This window comes from Pristis pectinata, chromosome 7 (genome assembly GCF_009764475.1).
Source record: "Pristis pectinata isolate sPriPec2 chromosome 7, sPriPec2.1.pri, whole genome shotgun sequence".
Classification (NCBI taxonomy): Eukaryota; Metazoa; Chordata; class Chondrichthyes; order Rhinopristiformes; family Pristidae; genus Pristis; species Pristis pectinata.
This window is the reverse complement of record NC_067411.1, coordinates 58311056-58336953: the sequence shown is the minus strand read 5'-3', so window position 1 is coordinate 58336953 and position 25898 is coordinate 58311056. Positions and strand designations below refer to the sequence as shown.

The following is a 25898-nucleotide window of genomic DNA, read 5'->3' as shown; positions in this document are numbered from 1 at the left end:
CATCTGCAAACTTAGTAATCATGCCTTCTACATTCACATCCAACTTGTTAATGTATATCGCAAATAACGAAGGTCCCAGTACCAATCCTTGTGGTATACCACTGCTGGTAGATTTCCAATCAGAAAAGCCTCCTTCAGCTACTACCTTCCGCTACTATCACCAAGCCAATTTTGGATCCAGGTAGCCAGCTTGCCTTGGATCCCATGTGTCTTAACCCTCTGGACCAGCTTGCTATACAGCATCTTGTCAAACACTTTATTAAAGTCCAAATAGACAACACCTACTGCCCTGACTTCATCAATCTTCTTGGATACCTTCTCAAAAAAACTCAAATTAGTGAGGTAGGATTTCCCCTGCACAAAGCCATGCTGACTATCCCCAATCAGCCCATGGCTTTCCAAATGTATGTAAGTCTCATCCCATAGAATTTTCTCTTATAATTTCCCTACCACCGGCCTTTAGTTACTTGGCATATCCTTGCCATTCTTCTTAAGTATTAACTATCCTCCAGCCTTCTGACTCCTCACCAGTGGCTAACAAAGATGCAAAATTCTTGTCAGGGATTGAGCTCATCCAGCCCTGGGGATTTATCAATCCTTATGTCCCATAACGTCCAATGTCCCTAGATTACCCACGTACCCCTCCCTGAAATCACCGTCTTTCATGGAGGCACAAGAGACTGCAGATGCTGGAATCTGGAGCAATAAACAATGTACTGGAAGAACTCAATGGGTCATGCAGCATCTGTGGGAGGAAAGAAATTGTCAATTTCAGTAATTCCAAAATTTCTGAAATTGTCAATTTCTTTCCTCCCACAGATGCTGCATGACCTGCTGATTTTCTCCAGCACATTGTTTGTCACCATCTTCCATGTCCTTCTGCTTGGTGAATACAGCTGAGAAGTATTCATTTAGGGCCTTGTCCACATCACCTGGCTCCACACTTAGATTACTCCTTTGGTTCCTAAGGGGACCCACTCTTTCCTTGGCTGCCCTCTTGCTCCTGGTATACTTATGGAATGTCTTGGGCTCCTTAATCTTGCCAAGGATATTTCATGGCCCTTTTGCCCACCTAATTTCTTTGTCAAGTTCTCTCCTTCATTAGATTTCTCGAGAGAGAGTCCCTCACTCCCAGTTACCTATACCTGCTATATGTTTCCATTTTTCATGATCAAACCTTCAATATCCTTTGTTCTTTCTTTTTCAATCTTTTTATTATTTTCAAATTAATATAGATTAATATATCAAAGTTTATACATGTAATACAAAGAGATCAGGAGAACAATCATGACATGAATAATCATAAAGAACAATAAAGTATAAAAAAAATCTGTAGATCCAGTGATCAATATCCTTTGTTATCCAAGGTTCTCTAATCTTGCCATATTTGAATTTCACCTTAACTAGAACTAACTTTTACTAATTCCCTTTTAAAAGACTTCCATTTTCAGCTGTCATTTTAGCTGAAAATGTCTTCTCCCAATCTGCATTCACCAGGTCCTCTCTTATGCTACTGAAATCAGCCTTCTGCCAACCCAACACAACTTGAGGATTAACTTCGTCCCTTTCCATAATTATCTTGAAACTTTCATAGTTTACGGTCATTATTTTCAAAGTGTTCCCCTACCAACACTACCACAATCATTTTCCATTTCTAAGATAATTGGTCTCCTACTTATTGACAATAGCTCTGCTTTCAACACCATAATTCCAAGCAAACTTATTTCCAAACTTTTAAACCTAGGACTCTGCACCCCCCTCTGAAACTTGATCCTTCCTGACGAACAGACCGCAATCAGTAAAGATAGGCAACAACACCTACTTCACAATTATGCTCAACATCGGTGCCCCACAAGGTTGCGTCCTCAGCCCCTTGCTATACTCCCTATACGCTTGTGACTCTGTGGCCAAATTCTGCTTTAAATCCATTTCTAAGTTTGCAAATGACACCACTGTAGTGGGCCAGATCTCAAAACTCTGCTGGCTGCAAACATTTTCTTTGTAACAATTTCTTTTCTACACTTACATATTACATTGCTTAACGATATTTTTCTTTGATTAAAAAATCAATTAAAATTTTAATTTATTTTGTCAATTTATAAATAGTTACATTTTAGTTTTATGTTACCCAGTTTTATAGAAAACCTGGTCAAGTTGCTGTGGTAATTGCAGTTTTTACTGAGTAATACCAAGTGGCATCTTCAACAATATAATTAGCAACTGAAGTTTTAAAACATATTGCATAAATGAAAGTAAATCCTATTTCTTAGGATCTTCTCCAACAATTTCCCTACCACTGATACTAGGTTCATGGGCCTATAATTTCTTGGTGCCCTTCTGGAACAAAGGAACAACATCGGCTATTCTCCAATCCTCTGTGGGACCTCTCCTGTGGCAAAAGAGGGTACAAAAAATCTCCATCGTGGCCCCAGTAATCTTCTCTCTTTTGCCTCTCTCAATAACCTGGGATAGATCCCATCAGGAGATGGGGATTCATCCACCTTAATGTTCTTTAAAAGACCCAATATCACCACCACCTTGATATCAACATGTCCTAGAATATCAGCATATCCCTCCCTAATCTCACTATGCTCCATGTCCTCCTCCTTGGTGAAAATGCAAGCAGAGTATTCATTTAGTATCTCACCCACTTCCCCTGGCTTCACGCATAAATTCCCTCCTAGCCCTTGATTGTTCCTCCCCTCTCCCTAGCTACCATCTTGTTTTTAATATATGCCTTGGGATTCTCCTTAATCCCATTTAAGTTCTTTCTTGCTTCCTTTATATTTCTCAAGGGCCCTCTCTGATTTCAGCTTCCTAAACGTTACATATGCTTCTCTTTCTTTTTGACTAAATTTACAATATCTCTCATCATCACAGGTTCCCTTTGTCTTTCTTCCTCACAGCAACATGTTGGTCCTGTATTCTGAGCAGCTGACCTTTAAACAACTCTCATGTCTGATGTGTAGTTGCTCAATAACAGCCACTACCAATCTACCCTCCACAGATCCATCCTAATACCATTGTAATTAGCCTTCCCTCAATTTAGCACTTCTTGTCTGAATTCCTTCTTAGCCATCACTATCTTAAAACTTACAGTTATGATCAGTATGACCCAAATTCTCTCCCACTGAAACTCTGATCATTGAGTCAGATGAAAGAATGGATTAGGGAGTCACAGAAAGAACAATCTGTTCAGAATGCTAAAGCGGTGGGGGGGGGGGGGGGGGGTGCGGAATGTGTCTGATGATGGAATCCTGAAGGTGACATAAATTATGCAGGATGATCCATTGAATGTAGGAGGCTGCTGGGGTGGAAGTTGAGGACAGGAGGGGAACTTGATCCTTCTGGCTTGGAGGTGAAAGGGTGAGAGCCAAAGTGCAGGAATGGAAGAGATGTGGGTTGAGAGCCCTGTCAACTGTGATGGATGGGAAGCTATAGTTATGGAAAAAGGAAGATAGCTGGTGTGGAAAGTCTTGTCATCAGAGCAAATATGATAAAACAGAAATGGAAAAACTGGAGAATGGAAGAGAGTTGTTACAAGTAACAGGGTAGGGAGGAGGTGCATTGGAGATACCTATGGAAGTTGGTGGGCTTACCTTGGATATTGGTCCTTAACCTGTCCCCTGAGGTGGAATTGGAGATGTCAGGAAAGGGAAGGTAAGAATCAATTATGAACCTTGTGAAAGTACCAGGTCTAGAAATTGTTAGCACAGGTGATGAAACTTCCTAGTTCTGTATGAGTGCAGGAAGCAGCACCGGTACAGTCGTCAACTAACAGAAAAAATTGTTGAGGTAGGAGGCCTGAATAGGATTGAAACAAGGGCTGTTCTATTTATCCAACATAGACGGGCCAACTGGGACACATGCAAGTTCCCTTAGCTACATAAAAAACTTGAAGACACTGAGCGGCATTGAAGGAGTTGCTTTTCAATGTAAGAAACTGGTCAACCAGATGAAAGAACATGATGGTGAAGGGGGACTAGTTGGTCTACTGTCCATCCTAATGTGGGATTTGACGTTTTGGTGAAAGTGAGCTTACTGGGGCCAGGAAACTGGACACCTTTAGAAGTAGAATATTGAAGGTGGAAATTAACAGACATTTGAACTACACGGGTCAAGGAGAAAGGGAAAGTGGTGTTCAGGCCAAGATTGGATCAGCCATGATTATTGAATGGCAATGCATATTCAAGAGTCTGATTTTGTCTACTTTCCTCTAATGTATTATGCTCATTATTTGACAGTATGACGCCTTTAAAACCCTGTATAATAACCCTCACCAGTAGATTATGATAAGGACCAAATTAATTTGGTAGTTTACCAATTGATTCTAAATTCCCTTAAAATAAGAGCTTCTGAAAATATCTATCTTCTTGATATCCCAAATTACCTTTCTTTCTTTCTTTTTATAATCTTTGTTATAAATCAAATTAAGATTATGTTAAATAAAATAAAATTGTAGCATAATTAAGACAAGGTTTAGGTTTTGTGTTCTTCAAACCAGCTGGTTCTTTACCTTGTCTCTAATCAATCCCCATCCCTTAGAATTTTTTCCAATAGTTTCCTAACTGATGTAATACTCACTAGCCAGTAGTTACTTGGCTTATCCCTGCTGCTGCTCTTGAATAAAGGAACAACATTGGTATCCTGCAGTCATGTGGTCTTTCACTTATGACTGACAAAGATGCAAAAATGTCTGTTAGGTCCCCACGAATCTCCTCACTTGCCTCACAAAGCAGCTGGATACATCAAGCAAATGGGGACTTGCTTGGATGGGTATCTTGGTCACAATGGATGACTTGGGCAAATTGTGCAGCAACTTTGGGGCAGGAGCAAATGTGCAGTTAAATGTGAAGTTCTGTCAGTTGTTATCAAAATGTATAACTCCAATATTAGTTTTGCAAAGATGGCTTCTTTCCATCTGATTCCCTGTTTCAAATGCATTTTAACAGAATAAGTTACTGATATAGGCAACACCAGCATTTATTGGTCATCTTTAACTGCCCTTGAAGAAACAAAAACCATTGCAGTCCTTATGGTAATTTGTTGCTGTACACCTTGAAGATGCTAAACACTTCAACAGCAGTATGTTAGTGCTGGAAGGTTTAGCATAAAATCAGTTGGTCTGCTTTGTCCTGGAAACAGTTGACCTCGTACTATTGGAACTGCGCACATTCGGGCAAGTGGAACATGTTCTGACATGGCACTTAAATGTTGGAAAGATTTTTAAAATAAAATAGAAAAATCTGGGTGGATAAAGAGGGAGAAAATAGATTTTAAGAGTTAGCTAGCAAGAAATAGAAAAAAACAGATGGTTAGAGTTTCTATGAATAACAAGGAGGAGAGTAACCAAAATAAATGTTGGTCCCTCTGGGAGAACAATGAAGAATGAATAATGAGAATGAGGATGTGGCAGAGATGTTGAATAAATATTTTTTTATCTGTTTTCATGGTAGGAGAAACTAAAACATCCCAACATCAAAGTAGAATATCTGGGGACAAAAATAAGAGATGATCTTAAAAACTATCATTACCACTAGAGGGAAATCAATACTAGATAAACCAGTGGGAATAAAGGCTTACAAGCTCTCAGGCCTGATGGCTTAGGGTCTCAAAAGAAGTACAGAAATGTGGGTGAATTGGCTGGTTATTGCCTTCTAAAATTCTATAGGTTCTGGAAAGGTCCCCATGATTGGAAAACCACAACTGTAACCTTCCTATTGAAGAAAGGAGGGACCATAAAGCAAGAAGCTATTGGCTAGTTAGCCTAATATCCGTTGCTGAGAAAATGTTGTAATCAATTATTAAGGAAATAGTAATAGGGCATTTAGGAAATATTAATACAATCCAACATAGGTAACATAGTTTTGCAAAAGGGAAATAATATTTGACAAATTTATTGGAGCTCCTTGAGGATGTAAATGGGATAAAGAAGAATCTATAGAGGTAATGCATTCCGATTTCCAAAAGGCATCTGATAAGGTGTCATGTAAGCAGTTACCACACAATATAAGAGGTCATGGGGTTGGGGGAAAATTTATGTATGGATAAAGGATTAGTTAACAGGCAGAAAAGAGGGTAAATGGGTCATTTTCAGATTGGCAGACTGTAAATAGTGAGGTTCCCTGGAGATCAGTATTGTCACCTCACATGTTTACAGTCTACATTAATAACTTAGATGAAGCAACTAAGTATATTATAGCTAAATTTGATGGGAATACAAAGATGGGCAGAGAATCAAGTTGCGAGGAGGACGGTCTAAAAATGGATGAAGATAGGTTTAGTAATTGTGCAAAATATTGACAGATGGCATATAATGTGGGAAAATGTGAGGTTAGCAACTTTTAGGCAAAAGAAAAACAGAATATTCTTTAAGTAGAGAGAGACCGGAGAATGTACTGGGAGATCCATATTTCACATTCCCTTGTGACACAGGAGGAGACTTCGGCTGTTGAGTTTATGCCAGCTCATAGCAATTCCATTAACCTATTCTTCCCACATGCTCATCAACTCCCCCAATTCTATCAATTGCCTATACACAAGGGGAAATTTAGAATGTTCAGATAACCTACCAACTTGCATGTCTTTGGGATGTAACAACCAGAGCATCTGGAAGAAACCCACGTGGTCACAGCAAGAACATCTTATATTGGAGCTGGTTGGCACTTTTGTGTGACACAGTTGCTACTTGCCACTTTTTAGTCTTTAATTGTTGTCGAGATCTTGATAAATGCAGACACAAACTTTCTTTTTAATTTAAGATTTGCAAATCAATAGAATGTTGTCCAATATTTGCAAAAAAAAACCCATTTCTGAACATGTGATGGCAAGAATCTCATTGAATAAGCAACTGAAGACGATTGGCCCAAGGATATTGAGAACTCCTTTAGTAATGCATGGCTGAGATGACTGCCCTTCAACATTGCAGCTAATGAGGAGTTTTCTCTTTGATGTGGACCTCAATTTTACCAATCTTTCTTTTATGTCACATTCAGTCAAATCCTTCTTTGAATTGATTTCTTATATTCTCACTCATCTTGTTTTCAAACTCGGCTCTTTTGAGCAAGGCTGCAGTCAGGTCTGGCACTAACTGGGTGTGGCAAAAACCCAAAACAGCATTACAGTGAGCAAGTTATTTGTGAATGTGTTGATTAGTAGAAGTGTCAACCATACCTTCCACCATATTGCCATTAATTGATAATAGATCGACAGAAACAATAATCAGATTGGATTTGTCCTACTTTTTAAGGTCATGACATATTTGGACAATTTCCCACTTTGTCAGGAGGGTGCTATTGTTGAAGCGATACTGGAATAGCTTTGCTAGAGGCACAGATAATTCTGAATCTATCTGATTTAACAAGATAGCACCACATAAACTTTGTGGAGAGTGGCAGTGTATAGGTAGCATTTTTGCCTCCACTAAGACTGTGTTGATGGTCATTTCTACCAATGGTGTCATGCAAAATATGTCTGCAGCAGATATACTGCTGAGAATGACATGAAGTAGGTGCATCCCTTTGAACAAAATATAAAATAAAAACTGTTAGCTTCTGGAAATCTGAAACAAAACAGAAAATGCTGGTTGCACTCAGTAGAGCAGGCAGCAATCTATGGAAGGAGAAACAGAATTAACATTTTGAGTTGAAGATCTTCAGAATTTCAACATGAAATGTTCTCTCCTTTTTTCACATATGCTGCATGACCCACTGAGTGTTTTCAGTATTTTCTGTTTTTTTGTTCACTTTATCTGTTATATTAGTTCTGTCACCATCTACCATAGATTCGGGCATGAAGCTTTATTCTTCAGGACTTGGCCAGCTCAATGTACTATTGAACCACTCTTGGTGATGGGTGTTGAAGTCCTTCGTTCAGAATACGTTAAGTAATGTACACCAAGGCTATTCCATATAACAAAAACAGAGTAAAATCTACAATTTCCATTAAGCTTCACTTAATTTTACCATAGGAAATAGAATTCTTAATCCTGTTTTGTCTAGTTATGAAGAGATTCTGATTTGTGCACTCTGAATACTCTAGTGGCTAAAGCATAGTAATGCAGGAGCAGAGTGAAAGTTTTAACTTGGTCAACATACAGGGTTTGTCGATAATACCCCAGTCTATGTAACACCTAGAACCACGAGGATGAACTTTGTAGGGGAAAAAAATTCTTGGTAATAAATGTAACATAATTCATTTTGTAAATTTCTTTTGGTTATTTTTCATGTTATAGATATTGACAGGTTGAGTATACTAGCTTGAATTTGTTGAATTCAAACATAATGACAAAGTTGTTTGGGCATTTTGGGTATTACAGTATCTGCTGGTATGTGATTTATAGCTGTAGGGAAAACTAACTAAAGAATTTGATTGCCCTACTTTTTTGATTACTACCTATACTAAGTTATACAGTGTCCCAATTCTTTCTGTACTCCTGCAACCATAAACTGTAGGAGTACAGGAAGAATTGGGACACTGTTCCAGATTTTAGTTATGATTGCCTAAAGTTTTCTTGCCCAATTTGAAATGGAGGGTGGAGAGAGATGGGTATGGAATTGAAGAGGCTAGTGGAGATATAGAGTTGGCCGTAAGAGCATAAATACGGAAATTGAGCCTCCTGTTATGAAGAAACAAAGGACTGCAGATACTGATCGTTCATTGAGAGCGTGGATACGGCAGGGAACGAAGAAAAATAACGGTCCCGGTCACATCTTGGAGAGCGAGGTCCAGAGCTGTGGAAGAGAAAGAGAGAGGCCAGAAGGTGTCGGTGCGTTGTAGAAAGGATAGAGCGGAGGGAGAACCAGAGAGAGCAACGATGGATAAAGTGAACATACCAGAGATCCAGGCTGGAGCCAAACTGGGAGGCCTGGAAATGGACCTGGAAGCCATGTGGAACAAGATGGTTATGAAGATTTGGATAAAGAGAGGCATGTAAATGTAGAAAATAGTATTTGAGATACCTTTAGGTACACCAGAAATGATTGTATGGAGGTAGTGAGAGAAGCCATTGTTGGAAATATGCTGATGACGATAGGATTTGAACTAGACAAGGCTATCCTATGAAGATGGTCCTTGGAAAAGAGATGGGTAGGTGGATAGTTTGATGAATCCCATTGAAAGTAGAGGACTGATTGAAAAGAATATTGTATAATTATCACAATTGCACAGATTGGGGATTGGATCAAGGCAATTTCTAAGCTGTGAATTGGTGGACTGAAAGCTGTTACGCAGGGAGCTGGAAGAATGGCGATCCTGAAGATGGGGGGGAAAAACAGCGAATTCATTGGACTTAAGACATTAATATAGAAGAGAATTACAAGAGTTAAATGAAAAACCTTTAACTATATATTTTTTCACCTTTCACTTTTGAAGTGAACATCGAGTTCCATTGTTGTGCTGTGCTCAGAGGGTGTTTCCTTTTTAAAGCCATATTATTGAAGATGTTATTTTTAGAATGATTTGCAGTGAAATTATTTTTTAATATGTTTTCCTAATTGTTTATTAAATATTTTAAGTTAGAATTGGGATTTCAGTTCTCTTTGCATTAGCTTCAGTATTAAAACTCATCCGGCCATGCCTTTATTGAGAGGGTTGCATTGAAATTTTTTTTTTGCCTCGGTGAGTATCTAAGCTAGAAATTGAATTTGATTCTCTGTTCTCTCCACTCATTCAGTTCTCAGATCCACTGCTTTTATCAAACAGTTCTGGTTTTCTTTTGCAACTGATTTCAGTTTTTCCACCAGCAGCAGTTTTGATCTAATGCTCTGACGGTTACTGTTGCATTGCCAAATGCTCGAAGTTGGATTTATGAGCTCTGATCCAGCCACCTTGTTGCTCCTTCAGTATGTATGTACACAAGCACAAATTCTCTCTCTCTCATGCATATTTATGCATTGTACAAGCTACAAATAATTATGTCTGTTTTTAAACTCTTAGATTATATGACATTTTCCTATATGCAAAATATTTTTAATTACTAAAATCTATAATTTCCAAACAGACATTTTATTGCTTAAAGGTCCTTGGGAATCATTTTAGGGAAAAATTGATTTCAACAGAAATTATTGTTAAATATGACACAAAATTAATCTTAACAATTTCCCTAATATTCATCTTGATTAGGGTAATGGCAAAAGCCTCCATTGGCCCTGCTTTTTCTGGACGAATGAGACTGGAAGAAAATTAGCCAAGGTTCTCTTGAAATTATAGCTTATCTTTCGTCAGCACCTGCCAGAGAAAGCACTAGATAATGCATTATTGAAGTTTATAATTCTTTTCTTTAAAGAATCCATGTGTAGTGCTAATTGCACATGGTATACTGTAACAGTAATTCATCTGTTAAAGTCCATGAGCTGAAATGTTTATTTATCTTATTTTGCCTTAATTTGAAAGGAATAAATTCTAACTATTTCTTACACATGTACATCCACACAAAAAGGGTGCCACTGTGCGTAACAAAAAAAGGGAACCATCCAAGATTCAACAAAATCAAAGAGATCAATCCATTGTGACTAGAATAAATAACAACTTAAAATAATACGTAATCATTATTGATGATCCTTCTTCATTGTGATGGATGGAAACATGAAGGAACATTTAAAATTTTGACAAAGCAATTATAATGTAACCATGTGATTTTGTGTTTTGAGTATAAAGTTATATAACCCAGGAAACACTTATTTAGAGCTGCAGAAACTGGTGCTTTTTCACAACTATGATCACTTCACACCCAGATGATTTCAGGCACACATTTTGTGATAGGTAAACGTCCAGCCAATGTTCACCCAGCAAAGCTGTAAAAACAGCAAATGAGATAAATGTATTCAATCCATTTATTTCTGGATTGATCATGAGGGATGAGTACTTGCCAAGAAATCATTTTGTGAAAAAAGTACCACAGATTTGTTTGCATCCATCTCAAAAGACAGGTGGGACCTCAATTTAACTTCATATTTAAAATCCAGCACCCTCAAGTCTTGTCTTGAGGCATGGACCCACAGCCTCTGACTCAGACATGAAGGTGCTACAGCTGAACCAGTCTGACATTTACTTTAGGAGTATCCTCGAGAAAAGTCAAATTGATCAGATATGACGTTAATACCTTGAAACTTGAACTGGACTGTTGAGCAGCAATCAGTTCTCCATTTCATTTCACATCATCTCATCCCTCAACTATCCCTACTCCCCCCCCCCCAAAAAAAATCCAAATGGCTCATTAAAAATAAATGTGAGTTTTTTGTTCCTCAGAACTTGTTTCTCAGTTTGAAGGTATTACTGCCTAGTTGACTGATTGAAACAGGTACGCATTGTATTCTTGAAGGAACTGACTAAAACAATATTGTTCTATGCCACTGCATTTTCCTTCACATCTTTTGTTATGTATTGGTTTCCTAATCCTTGTGTTCAAATGTATCAGACACCACCTTTCTTGGGTGCAGTTAGCCCACTCTTCCGCTTTCTTTGTCAAAAGTTGCCTTAATAGGAGAAGTCAACAGGGAGGACAGAAATGCATTGAAAGTTCCATTTAGTCAGGGTCAGAGAGGTGGTGTTCGGAGTGACAGGCCCACAGGCAGGCCGTTCTTTGAAGCATGCCGACGCAGATGGTCCCCAAGCGTTTAGCTAACTGAAGAGAAAGAAATCTAGAGAAAGCTATTGTACAGCAGCATTGTTACAGTTGAGGAAGGTTGCCAGGGGTAACTGTAGTGTATCAGTATTGTGTGATCACTAGTGTGTACCATCCCAAAAGCCTGGATTGTGGAGTAGATTGCATTGTTTTCACTTTTTCTGTGTAAAACACAAAGCAATACTGCTTTTTTTGTGTGTGTGCTTTATCTACATAATCTATAAATGGGCTTCTGGAATCTTTTTAAATTACATTTTTAAGAATGTACATGCTCAAGCACTTGATTAAGATTTGAATGAACGTAAAACATAGTGTATGCCACACAAAATCTGCCCTTTGCTTAACCTCATGATAGAATGCAAACAGAATACAGCAAAAACACAATGAAGGTTTTGACATTGTACATGAGATTTTATTGAAACAAGGATATATATTGCAATGAAATTCTGTAATTATGCATTTGCAAGCCTTTGCTTAATGAAGCCAGTGAAACAGTGTTGTATCCTTTGCTTTTATAATTTACTTTAGTGAAGTGATTATCTTCTTGCCAGTTTGCTCCCCTCTTGAAGTCGTCAGCTCCTTGATGTGATTCTGTTCCACTAGCACTCTGCCTTCGAGCACCTTAAGTGGCACAGACAATGACTATTCCCCCTTTGATTGTTTGATGCAGGGACAAACAACATCACAGCTGAGTCTGATTCTGTCCATTCTCATTGTAAATGTATTGGCATGTCCAGCTACAGACATTGAATTAAGATTAAGAGCAGGTAATCAGGGTTTTTTTTCTCCCCTAACCCAGGGTCGTTGAGAACACTTGTAGCATCCCTGCTATTATGCTATCAGAAATCAGCTTACACTTTGAGATTGAGCAACTCATTGGATAAACTCCCTAAACTATTGATGGAACTGTCATGAATTTAGTGCATCTTACATAAATATATTGCATGGAGTTATTAAACAGGGGTTCTGTAGGGTTCAAATGGCCAGGGTTTTACTGTTAGTTGGATCCTATCATCCCCCTTTAAAACCCTTCTGTGGATTTTAATTCAGGATTTATCTTTCACTTGCTGTAATCAAATACACCTCATACTTGAAATATGTTCCATTTCTCCAATACGTTGTCGATCTGTTTCTAGATTTGTAGAATTTTCAGTACAGAAGGAGGTTGTTCGGCCCATTACATCCTTCCAAATGTAGTACTGATCCCATTCCTTGCCTGTTCCCTGTTTTGTTTTACATTCTTGCTTTTCAATTAATTGTACAGTTACATTTTAAATAATATTATACTCTCTACCTTAACTATTAGGAAAGCATTCTATGTTTTAATGACCCTCTGCGTGGGACTAAAAATGATTGCACCATTCATCCATCATTATTCTGAAGTCTATGCTTTCTTCCTGATTTTTCATCCAATCTAAAAACTGCTTACCTTTTCAAAATCTTTAAAATGCTGAAATCCTCAAATGATTAAAACCTGTATTGTTTTTGCAGAAAAAATTATAACTAACTCTTTCAATGTTTATCTGTCATCATAAAATTCAGCCCAGCTATGTGGACCAATTAATGTATCTGTGGAAGAAAAAATACAGACATTCAATTTACAATAATTAGGAGTTGGTGGCAATTTTGGATTAGAAATTCTCTTCATTTACTAGGGATTCCATAACAGATCTGGTCTGGTATTTTGTGCATGAGTGAAGTGATTCCATTTAGGTTGCATAATTCACATTCCATTGAGATTTCATCTTCATTTTGTATATTTTATATAATATATATTAGATATATACATAAATCTTGGAACTCTGCATATATCTGGAACAACTATAAGTTCATTCTTAACATTTAATGCCTTGTCATGATGCAGTTGCACAGTTCTCCCAAGGAGGTGTTGCTGCACTACTAAAATGTTCTAGGGGTATAATTACAGGGCAAACAATTACAGAAGCAGTTCCCATTATAAATGTGGGCATAGGAATGTATAATGGGAATACATAAAATGACACAGTGTATTATTTAAAAATAAGAACAATTAGATTTGTCCAGATTTGTTCTAAGTGCCCAGTCCCGTAACTCAATTTTGCTTTTTGAGTATTCTTGGTTTCAATCCTCTGTACAATGCTATGTTATATCTACGTATAGATACCTCTGTATCTATGTCTACCTCTTCATGGCAACTTGGATTGCAGCTAATAAGTTTTCCTGCTACTTTTACTTGAAGTGAGACTCCACATTAAAACTAAAAGTGACTTGGGCAATTTAAGAATTCCCACATCTATGTGGGTAGATTGACCATTCCAACATAACTAACTGTTCCATTGATCTTCAAAGGATCGATGTTCATTGAAGAAGATGCTCTGTTTTTTAAGTGTAACATTGAATTTCAAGTGCAACCCCACCCAGTGACATTCCAGTTTATGAAATCACAATACTCTTTGTACATGACTGAAGAATTTTGATGCCAAGGATCAGTGATGTTTTGAAAGAGTAATAGGGAAAGTGGGATGTGCATACCAGCAGTTCTTTTCGATCCATCACCAAATTATAGAAAAAGAATTTTGTTTAGAAATAGGAGATTTGTTTAATTATTAAAGACTTAAATACTAAAAGCTGTGAGATAATTTATGTATTTTTTTAATTTAAAACAAAATCAGCTCATTTCTAACACATGCAACATCAGGCCTTATGTTGTATAATAGAGCGCTTTGTAGAAAATTAACTTTTTTAACTATACTTGTAACCAACGTGTTCCTTTCCTTATTTTTTAAGAGAAAATATAATGTTACTTTTGTAAATAATTTGGCTTGATTTTCCAACATTTAGAAAGCCTCATATCTAGATGCTGGTGCAAAGTGTTTCATTTCAGACTAATTTATGTGGATCCGAAGTGAACATTGTCCCTGTTTACACAGTGCACTACATTGTCTTTTACACAGAGTCAGTGAATTGAATCAAATCCAAGCTGTGTGACCCTGACTCAGGAAATTACCCATGTGCATGTGTCATTCAGGAGTGCTAGGGGATTACTGCATTGTACCAGGAGGGTGGTATCGTCTTCATCTTTTTTTAACGGAACCTCCTGTAAAGGAGCTCGTTATATGATTGTCAGGTATGGTTGTGAGTGGACAAACCCATTCTCCTTAACAGAATTGTAGGAAAATGGATCATCAAAGCAGTGTGTAGTTTAACAATGAGGTAGGTGCTGGGAGAGAGATAATCTGATATTTTCAAAATCAGTAATATTTGGATTTTATTTCAGTGAAGCTGTGCATTTTCCCTATAATCTTTTATGGCATTTTGTGGAATGGGGCCACTGAGAGTTGAGCAGTACACATGCAAAATATTTCAACATAGAATAATAAAAATCCATTAACTGCTCTGTTTATCTGTGTTAAATTGTATGAAGTCTACCCCCAAATGCTGGAAATTTAATGTGATCACGTAGAATTTTACTGTAAGGAATGGGCCACAGTGATCAGTATTTTGTCAATCTTGCTGTATTAGCTAGACTTGTGGCAACTTCTTTATTGTGTTAGATTGAAGTCAGTATGGATGAGAAAGAGAGGTTTAGGGAAAGAGAAAGGGAAAATCCAGCATATAGCTAGATGGTTCCTTATTCTGATTCTCCTGTTTAATCACTTTTTTCATAAGTGTTCTTTGAGAGGGAGAAAATATTTTTGTCATCTTGAACAGGAGCAGAATTAAAAAGTATGGAGCTGCAAGAAAATGTCATGACCAGTACCAGTTAAATAATGCAGTATATTGAGCTTTGGGATGGTAATAGTTACTTCCGCATATAGTATTTCCAATTTGGTAAATTGCTCATTTCAGCCAGAGCCTGAGTAAATGAGGTTAGGATTAGGGTTAGGTACATATAAACAATGCAAGTCAATTTCTTATACAAACTCACATAGTTATCTCACTGAGTAACTTCTGCATGATCTGAGAATAGGACGGTGGCATGTGGCACAAGATACAACACACGAATGAAAAGTACATGAAACATTGAAGCTCATCTGTCTATGAAATTAACAGTTGTCAAAAAAGTTGATAAAAGTGATCTAATAATGAAAAAAATGTTTTATAAGATTGAATCCGGCTGTCCTTCCAGCAACTGCACAATTTATAGATTCCACGTATAGATGTTCAGTAACGGTTAATATAAACTTCTGTTAAAGTTACTTATAAAGGAACCATATGTAAGCACATAAAGCTTTTTGATTTTAAAACTCTGTTGAAAATGTTCACTCCAAGCAGTACTGTGTGCTATTAAAACCACAAACTAAAATGACTGAGAACAAGTGGCAGGCAAAGCTTTGGTTTTGCTTACCAAATCCCACTATGATATTAAACTGTATATTCTGGTGTACAGATTTTTATTACTTATTCTTAGTTACTGCTTTATTTACCCACAGAAAAGTAATTATTAATTATAAAATTTTGGAGTAGCTATCAGCAATTTAGAAGGGGAAGAGGGTTTTGTTGTTTATCACATATTGACTCCTGGTCATGCCATGACAATGCGCATTGATTCTTTAATTCTTATGTATGCAGTGATTTTTGAAGTCTGATTTAGTCTACTTCATTAAAGATTAGTTCTGTAAATGGTATTTATTAGAACCAAGGAACCTTACCTGCTGGACTTAAGAGTTTCATGACACTGGTGGTTGGTACTCAATTTTTGATGTACATATATTGATGGGGTAATTTTAGAAGTTTGTATTGCTGAGAAAGAGCCTTACTACATGCTAGTGTTGGTGTATTTAGTTTTCTGAGACTATCACGTTAGGGTTAAAAAGATGGATGTAAGCAAGCCTTAGAGTTCTATGGAACAGGACAGGTCAAATTTAAAGGTTTAAAAAAAATAAATTTTCTAGAGCTCTTTACCCTAAAATCATTGTTTATTATGTAAAAACAACAAAAAAAATGAAAAAGCTGAAGATGTACTGTCCAGTCTAATCAGTCTTGATTTTATGCATTTGCAATATTCCAGTTTCATTTATTTCCAGCATGCACACTATTTTTCTTTCTAAGTGCTACATTCTAAATGGTCCTGCAGTAACTCAACAATTGTTTGTTGTTTTGATTCATACTGTTTGTAGTAGTGTTATTTTTCTGCTATTTTTATACCTACGCTATATGAGGTGGGGCCCAGGCCATTGGTAGTACTCAGACCTCTGAATCAAAAGCTTGTATTTCCCACTTTAAAGAACTCTGCACAATATCCAGGCTGATGCCTCAGTGTAGTACAGAGGGAGGTGAAGGAGGATCACATGATAATATATCAGAGAAGACCAGAGAGTTATCCCCAGTGTCATGACCATTGTTAATCCCTCAGTCAATATCACAAAAATATAAATTATCTAATCATCCTTTTATTTCTGTTTGCGGTAATTTGTGCACTCAGCTGCCCCGTTCCCTGCATTATAAAATTATTCAAAATTATAAGGATGCCTTGAAGCTAATTGAGGCTGCAAATGATCCCACGTAAATTGAAATCTTGCTTTCTGTTAATTGGTCAGAACGCAAAGTGGTCAGGTGACTGTTTTTACCCCTCGTACTTTACCACACAGGCCAGTTAAAAACCAACCAGAGAATGCAGTCCGTCTTGCTTGTTGGTGCCGCACTCTGAAAACTTTTAAAGAAGCACATAATAAAGAAAGATGTCATAATGATTTTGTTATCCTTGATTTATATGTATTCTGGGGAAAACAGTTCCTTTATAGAAACAAACTTGGCAGTCTCCAGTGTGGTGGTATGCTGATGCATGTTATCTAAAGTTTGATATATATATATATATATATATATATTTAAATTATTTTATCATTATAGATATTGTAATGAAAGGTTGTAGACCATAGTTTCAAATATAGTGAAATTGTAGTCTGAATGCAGTACTTGCAAATACAATTCCACTAGATCATACTAGGGTTAAAAAGGTTCTTTTATTTGAAGAAACTGCCAAAACTACTACTATTTAGGAGCTTTTGGTTGGATACTTTTTTGAATATGATTTAGAATGGTTTAAGTTTATCCTGCTGTGCAGAAAATCAAATCATTTTCCAACTCTTAGCAAATGCTATTCAGAAAATTGGATCAAGTGCCACCATAGTCTTCCCAAAATTGTTTAAGCTGACATCAAAAGAAGTATTAGGTGGATAACCATGATATATATCAATTCCATTTGGCTTAATAAAGAGCAAAGCATAATGCACAGTAACTGTAAAACTTACTGTGACCAACTAGATTTAAACCTTAAAATCAAACTTGGGTAGTCATCAGAATTGGCAGTTTTCTGCAGCACATAAAGATACATAATCACTTTGAGGCTTTGGCGCACAGAGTTTAATCCATTAGTGCAGCATTTTTCCACTATATCAAAAATAGAATTAAGATCATAACTTTCTATTGACATAAAACTTAAAATTGTTGAGGAGCTTTGTGGAATTCATAATGAGAATGCTGTGATTTTTCTAGTCAAGAACTAGTATGTTACTACCCTCAACGAAAATAATTCCTGAAAGTAGTTTGGAAGCAGAAAATTTTGTGGTGTTCTTGTAGATGTTTTTGAAAAATATTATGTTAATGTAAATGAATTGATCATTGAAAATATTGAAATGAAGCTAAAATTGCATTATTTTGCATTTTGATGCCATTTTAATACTGCTGATGTATATTTGGCACTTTAAAGGTAAACGTACAGCAACCATTACTGCAGCAGATCATTAAATATCTTCCATTGCAAATAAGTATGTCAAGAGAAATGGAAGATGATATACACATGCATGTGTATTGCAGCATTGGTTTTTTGATGCATTTAATGTCATTTAGCATCAGGTTAGCATTTGATGAATTAAGATGAATACAATAGCTGTGAAATAGATCTTTATAATGTTAACAAATGCAAAAGATCAGAATGTGAGTGAAACTTCATAAAATTCTTTAATGTCTAATGAAAATCGAAACTGTATAAAGATTAAAATATAATATCACATTCTTTACTCCAGAGCATGTATGATTGACAGAAGGTATTGTGCAATACTTATACATTCAGACACAGGCTGCACATATTGAGTAAAGTAAAGCATTTTGCTGCATGCATCATTACAGAGGCAGAAAAATTCAGGAGCTATATAGTAAGTGCGTTCAATAAACATATAATAATGGTATTGGTTGGGACCTACTAAAAATATGGTGTGCAAAAGTGAACAGGGCCTTTGAAATTATTTATCAGCAGAATATGGTTGTACTACTTATCAATTTAAAATGAAATATTTTCACATTTGAAGATAAACAGTACTTTTGCCAGTACAGGCCATCCCTGGGTAACAGGCAGGTTCTGTTTTTACAGACGTTCTTAAGTCGACTTTGTATGTAAGTTGGAAAATACATAAAAATTACTCAATATGGTAACCATACCTCCAAAGTATTGTAATGAATGGCATCAGAAGCACATAAGACTGATAAGAAAGAACAATTACTGTAAGTGGAGAGAGAGGGGAAACTAGTACTGTACTCATAGGAATGAAGTATGAACATATGTTGGACTTTGAATTTAATAATATTGTGGGAGCTGCTTTGTATGTAAGGTTGTCCATAAGTTTGGCATTCATAACCCGGGGACAGTCTGTAGTTGTTCTAATGTAGATTTTTCTTTCCTTACGGTCTCAACATGTTCACCTTTCCACCTGTGATTGAGAGGTCAACCAAGTGCCCTGCTCCCCAACTTCAGCCTGTGCTGCTCTTGAGCTCATTCTTGAGAGGAATAAAAGTATTCAGTGATGATTCTCACCCTCTGTAGGGAGCAAGGTGCTCTTAGCGATCAGCCATGGTCAAAAACTTGGGGAGTGCGAAGAAAATCTGTGCACCATTTATTACATTGCATGATGTATGGTGCTGTACATTGATGCGCCAGAAATTACAACTTTAATTTGGGTCTTCTGCACCATTTTGAAATATCATTCACAATCTTACAAATTATTCTTGCACACTGAGGAATCTTCCTGATCATGTTAGGTTAAAACCATTACTAAATGATTAATTAAATTATCAACTATAAGGTTACCAAGTGCTTTCTAAATAGGCTGCATGATGCCTTCCTAACAAATGGGATGATATAATGTCAGAATTGTAAATTTGTGCAGGTACTACAGGAATCATGAGAAGTGACATAGCAGCTGCCCTTAGGCATCCTCATGCTGATTATTTACCCACCAGACTAGAGAAATGGTTGAATGCTAAATCTCTTTGTCTTTTTATTTATGATTGATTCTAATAATACAAGTGTAGGGCCTAGTAATTACCTTGTATTTGAATGGTCAAAATTGAAATCTTCCATTATAAAATTAACCCTATGCAGCCCAATGTTTGATCATGTCCATACAAAAACAAAGCAAGTTTGAGAAAGGGGAACAGGCCATTCCTATTAGGAACATCTAACAAGGGCCTGGATAACCCAGAAAAAGAGGGGCTGAAGCAAACAAAAGCTTCTTCCCAGCAGGAACTGAGATATGAAATGAATTTGAGAGATAGGAATCACTGTTTGTGAAGATATTAGTTTATATGGTAATACAAAATATGGGTCCCAAAATATATCTAGATGATAATAATTTGCTGCTAACTCTTAGCTGTTCGCTAATAAATGTTATCTGAAACTGTTAAAAGCTACATCTGTTTACTGTCTTCAACCATGTATCAATTATATAGAATTTGAGTTAATTTTTTAAAAATATACCTTTAAAATTTACATGCAAACTTGTATTAATGATATCTAGCAGTTGCACTGACAGTGCTCTCAGTGCTACTTGAAAAGAAGGCAAATGCTAAAGCATTGTTCAATTTCTATGATGCCTTGTGAGACAAGGCTGCATATTTTGCATCCTTAGCCACCTCAATCCAGTATCATTTACTTTTGTTTAAATACTGCTTCCCCTCCCTATTTTGTTAGTCAGTCGTGAAAATTGGTGAAAGTATACATGCTACTATTATTTTTTTAATAATTCTTGGTGAAAATACTTGTGAATCAATACATAGAGGTTTGTGATACTTTGTTAATCTACGTGTTTTAAGGGAAACTGGATTAATACTAGGACTCAATCAAAGTTTCCACCTTTGTCTTTTTGTTCTTTTGTAGTGACTTAGGCTGTAAACAAGAAGGTTGTATTGTTTCTCAAAAGAATGTTGATATACTAGTAAATTTGTGATTTTTTTTAATATAGCTTTGTATTCAAGACAATTGTGTGGAAAATGTTGTTGGAACACATTAGAGAGATGCCATTTATTTACATGTAATGAATAAAATAACTGCAACTGGTCATCCTTCTGTTGAGATGGGTACACCTATCGGGTAGTTACATCTAAACAAAATTAAAATTATTTCATATATTTTATAGATCCAGGGTGTAATAAGTCTGCAATTTTGCAATGACAGTGGCAATACGTGTTGCATTCTTTCTCTACCCCACCGTTGTGGCAAAGCCCAGCATGGTATCAAAACATGTGATTACCTGAAATTTTAGTAGTTGCTGCATTTTCTGTATGATGATAAATTTACAATGATTTTGGCAAATGAGTCAAAAAGACAACATAAATTACTCACTGTAATAATTCATTGACTTCTAATGGTAGGCAGTTCTCTCAGCAATTTAGGACTCTTCCAGACATTTGAAATGGGTGTATTGTATTGAGTACTATTCATCACCCCAGATATCCTTGCAGCTTCATCAGCCGAAAATAGTGTAAATGCTGACAGCAGAAATCACTTGCTTTTGCTTTAGACTAATCCATACATTTCAGGATTTTCTACTGTACCTCTGATGTTTTTCATTAATTTTTTTTATTAATATTTGAGTTCTCAAAGTATGTAACAAATAATGCGCTAATTCTGAGAAGAAAACCAGGAAACAATCTTATTTCAATGTATGCTTTTAAGTAAACCGATCCAGCTTTTTGACGGCCATTTAGACCTCTGTATTTTTAATGAATTAATTTATTTTGGTTCAGTATGTACACTATAAAGCCTGCAGTTTAACAGTATTGGCAATTATATCACATCATGTAATATTCCTTGGGGTGGATTTAGGCAGATTGGGCATACGTGATAAGATGGTCCACAATATTCTTTTTTAGAAGAAGCATACATAGTAAAATATTCCTCTCTGGTTTAAAATGGAAAGCAATCAGAAGTGTCACTCATGTTTATTATGTGTTTTCTTACGTTTATTTGTGAAATATTTCTAACTACCATAATTCTGTCTTCCATATTTTCATTTGAAATCTGCTAATTTACAAAATAAATAGAAATTAAAACATACTTTTTTTAAATTAGAGTATGATACAACATAATTCAGTTATGTGGTCAAGATTGTCCAATTACTTGGATTTTACAATTAAACCATAAGCTGCTGTGAAAGTTCAAACTTACAAGATAACTCTTAATATTACATGCATAAAAATACTTCAGTCTTCAGTTTTAAATCAGTACCATAGTTTATTCTCTAGTGGTCCTAGCTTCTGAAAAACATTGCCAGCTTCAGTGAATGTTGATGTATTGAGGTAAACATCAGTGTTTGTTTTCTAAACTTGATATTGAACATAGAACTTGTGATCAGTCCTGCCAGTTTTAAGTCAAATTTCAAACTTTTTATTAAAACTTTTGTTTTATTTTTCAGGTAACCTGCATTCTCATTGGTTCATCTGTGAAAAGGATCTACAGGTGAGATTTTCTCAAACGAAGGCATTAAGGAATTCAATATTATTACTTTAACAAAACTTAGAGGCTTTTTCATTAAACTTCTTAACTGAAATAAAACATTGGGGGTAATGCTGATATAAGTTTACCAACCAAGCCTTTAATCTGGTGTTCTTGGGTGCAGGTATGGGCTTTGTTGGATTTGACTAATATTAAATGCAAAGCTGTGATCTGAACTAACATTCTTTCTAACTAGATACTAAAAAGTAAATTCTTAAATATTGTTATTAATTGATAACTGTTGTTTGGATTTTAACTAGATATAGCAATATTCAAATGGCTGCAGTTTCCACTGTAATGTAAATGTTAACTTAAAGCTTACAATAGTGAATTTTCATATGTGCTGAAGGCTAATACAGTCAAGTTTCTATTAAATTTTATTTTAAATCTGTTTACCCTGGAGTATTTAATAGGGTAATTTATTTTAAAACTTGAACGCAGGACATGTTTAATGTATGTATTAATAATTTAGATCTAAATACAGAGGGTGTGATAAGGAAATCTGCAGATGTTACAGAAATTGGCCAAATGGTTGACAGTGAAGAGGATAGCTGTAGACTATAGGAAGATATAGATGGTTTGGTCAATTGAACAGAAAAATGGCAAATGGAACTTAATTCAGGTAAGCGTGAAGTAATACATTTGGCAAGGTGCAAAAAGGCAAGGGAACACAGCAAATGGCAGGATATTAAGTGGTGTGGAGGAATAGAAGGACCTTGGACTATGTATATTCACAGATCCTTGAAAGTGTCAGGATGCCAATACGTTGGTTAAAAAGCAAAACATGATATACTTCATTAACTAAGGCATAGAGTATAGGAGTAGGGAGGTCTTGCTGGAATTGTATACAATGGAGCTCTTGTTCCTCCAGCTGATGACTCTTCCTGTATCTCTGGTTGCCTGAGATGTGAGAGGCATCCTGGAGCTCACATGTGGCACAGGATTTGCATCGGACAGCGTCTGAGATGGTTTACCATGCCTTTTTTTCTAGATTAGCTCAGTAAGCTAAAATACCTGAACCTGAACAGCACCAAATTTCTCCACTAACCAAAATCCTGAATTTCATGCTTTGTGGAAGCTGTAATCTATGTTTATTTCTATGTGCATTAGCAAAGTCCTGCTGTTATTTGTTGCCATATAACTGCATTTCCTGTGCTTGCATAATATTTTATACAGGAACATAGAAAATAAGAGCAAAACTGAGGCCATTTGATTGTTCAAGCTGGCTCTGCCATTCTAAACAATCGTGTTGATTTTCTATCTTAATACCATTTTCCCACTGCCTTTCCATACCACTTGGTGTCTTTTGCATCTAGAAATTTATCCACCTCATTAAAACTATTCAGCAGCTTGTCCACGTTAGCCATCCTTGATAGTGAATTCCACAGCTTCACTACCCTCTTGAATGAAGAAATAGACATCCCATCCTGAGGAAGCATTCTCCCTACATCCGATCTGTTTAGCCATGTCAGCATTTTGTAAATTGCATAGAGTCATAGGTTCAGTGCAGAAACAGGCCCTTCAGCCCACCAACAGTCAACAGTCCATGGTGACAATGAACCACCCATTTACACTCATCCTACAATAACCCCCTTTTATATTCTCTTCACATTTTCATTAACTCCCTCTACTTGAAGCAATTTACAGGAGCCAATTAATGTACCAATCCACACGTCTTAGTGATGTGGGAAGAAACCAGAGCTCTCAGAGGAAGCCCATGTGGTGATAGGATGAGGACCTCCACACAGAACAGCACCTGAGATCAGGATTGAACCCAGGTGTCTGGAGCTGTGAGGCAGCGGCTTTACCAGTTGGGCCACTGTCACCTACCAGCAACAAAAGAAACACAAGTCATGTATAAGTGTTAAAAACTATTTTATCAACAACTACTTATGATAATAAGAAAAATAAAAGTAAAAATGTTAGATCTTAAACATTAACCCCAAAACTAAACTCGAAGTTGTGTGTGTGACAAATTCCCAAACTCCAAGTCTAGGAATAGTTCTCAAAGTTCAGTTCAGCAAACCATAAGGTGAAATGTGAGTAAAGGCTTTTGCAAAACCCCTGTTGACTAAAGAGAGAACGTAGAGAGAAATTACGAAATCCAAATGTTCTACGATGGAACCCATACGACACCTAAGTGTCCACTTAGCAATGACTATTTCACTGCTTTGTTCCGAAGTATCTGCCACCCCAAAAAGCATTCGAATCGCGGCCGTCCACACAAATACCTGTTTCCCTCTACAGGTTAACGACAAAGTGGACTCCACTGCTTTATTCCAAAAATCCATAAGTGGATTGTAGTGACAGACACAGTTATTGTTTTTCATCCATCGATACAGAGACCAGCAGGCAGGTGTCTCTGTCCCTCTCTCTCTCCTCTGACTCTAACTGACTGCTCCAAAACGTCATCATGTCCTTATCTCCTGTTGTTGTCGTAATCACACCACACACACACACAGACACACACACACAGACACGCTACTGTGCTACGTCTTAAAGGGACATTCACCAATAGTAACCTAATCCGTAACATCATTGTGTCACCCATTAACATGGCATCGTTCAATGACGTCCCTTCTCATTTTTCTAAACTCTAATGAATACAAACTTGGTTGATTTAATCTCTCCTCACACTGCAATCCCACTATCCCAGGAATCATTCTGGACAACATACACTGCATTCTGTCTTTGACAAGTATATTCTTTCTTGAGTGTGGAGACCAGAACAGCACACAGTGCTCCAAATGTGATCTTTCCAAGGCTGCTGCACTCAAATTCTTTGGATATGAAGGTCTACGGACCAGTTGCCGCCTTAACTGCTTGTCGCATCTGCATGTTTGCTGTCATTGACTCGTGTACAAGGACAAATCTCTTTGTACATCAGCATCTCCCAATCTAACAATCTAAGGGGTCCTGATGAAGGGTTTCGACCCAAAACATCGACTGTTTATTTCCCTCCATAGATGCTGCCTGACCTGCTGAGTTACTCCAGCATTTTGTGTGTTGCTCCTAATCTAACACTAATTATATAATGTACAGCCTTTCTACCAAAATGGTTGACTTAATGTTCATATACATTACACCACATCAGCCATTTATTCTGCCCACTTGCTCAGTCTGTCTAAGTTGCCTTGAAGCCACTTTGCATCTTCACAATTTGTTATCCCACCCACTACATTGTTTTCAGCACACTTTGAAATATTATGTTTGGTTCCCTCATCCAAATCGTTAATATATACAATATGAATACCTGAGGCCCAAGCAATGATACCTGATGTACCCTACTAGTTACGGCCTATCACCCCAAAAAAAGACCCATTTCTTCCTGTTTCCTGTCCATCAACCGTTTTCAATCCATGCCAATATATTTCCCCCAATAGCAGGCACAATAATTTTGCACACTAACCTTTCATGTGGGCCTTTATCAAAAGCTTTCTGAAAATCCGTATCCATCTATTGGTTGTCCCTTATTTATTCTTTCAATTGTATCCTCAAAAAAACCCAAGTACGTTCATCAAACAAGAT

The 25898-nt window shown here is 36.7% G+C and overlaps 1 protein-coding gene across 2 annotated transcripts in view; it reads left to right on the top strand.

Annotated features, from left to right (window-relative positions):
- zcchc7 (zinc finger, CCHC domain containing 7) overlaps window positions 1–25898 on the top strand; it is a 187213-nt gene that overhangs the window by 91776 nt on the left and 69539 nt on the right. For both annotated transcript variants that reach the window (XM_052020061.1, XM_052020063.1), the window contains exon 3: window positions 22291–22334. In XM_052020061.1, coding sequence (XP_051876021.1) covers window positions 22291–22334 — 44 coding nt within the window. The remainder of the gene's footprint in view (window positions 1–22290; window positions 22335–25898) is intronic.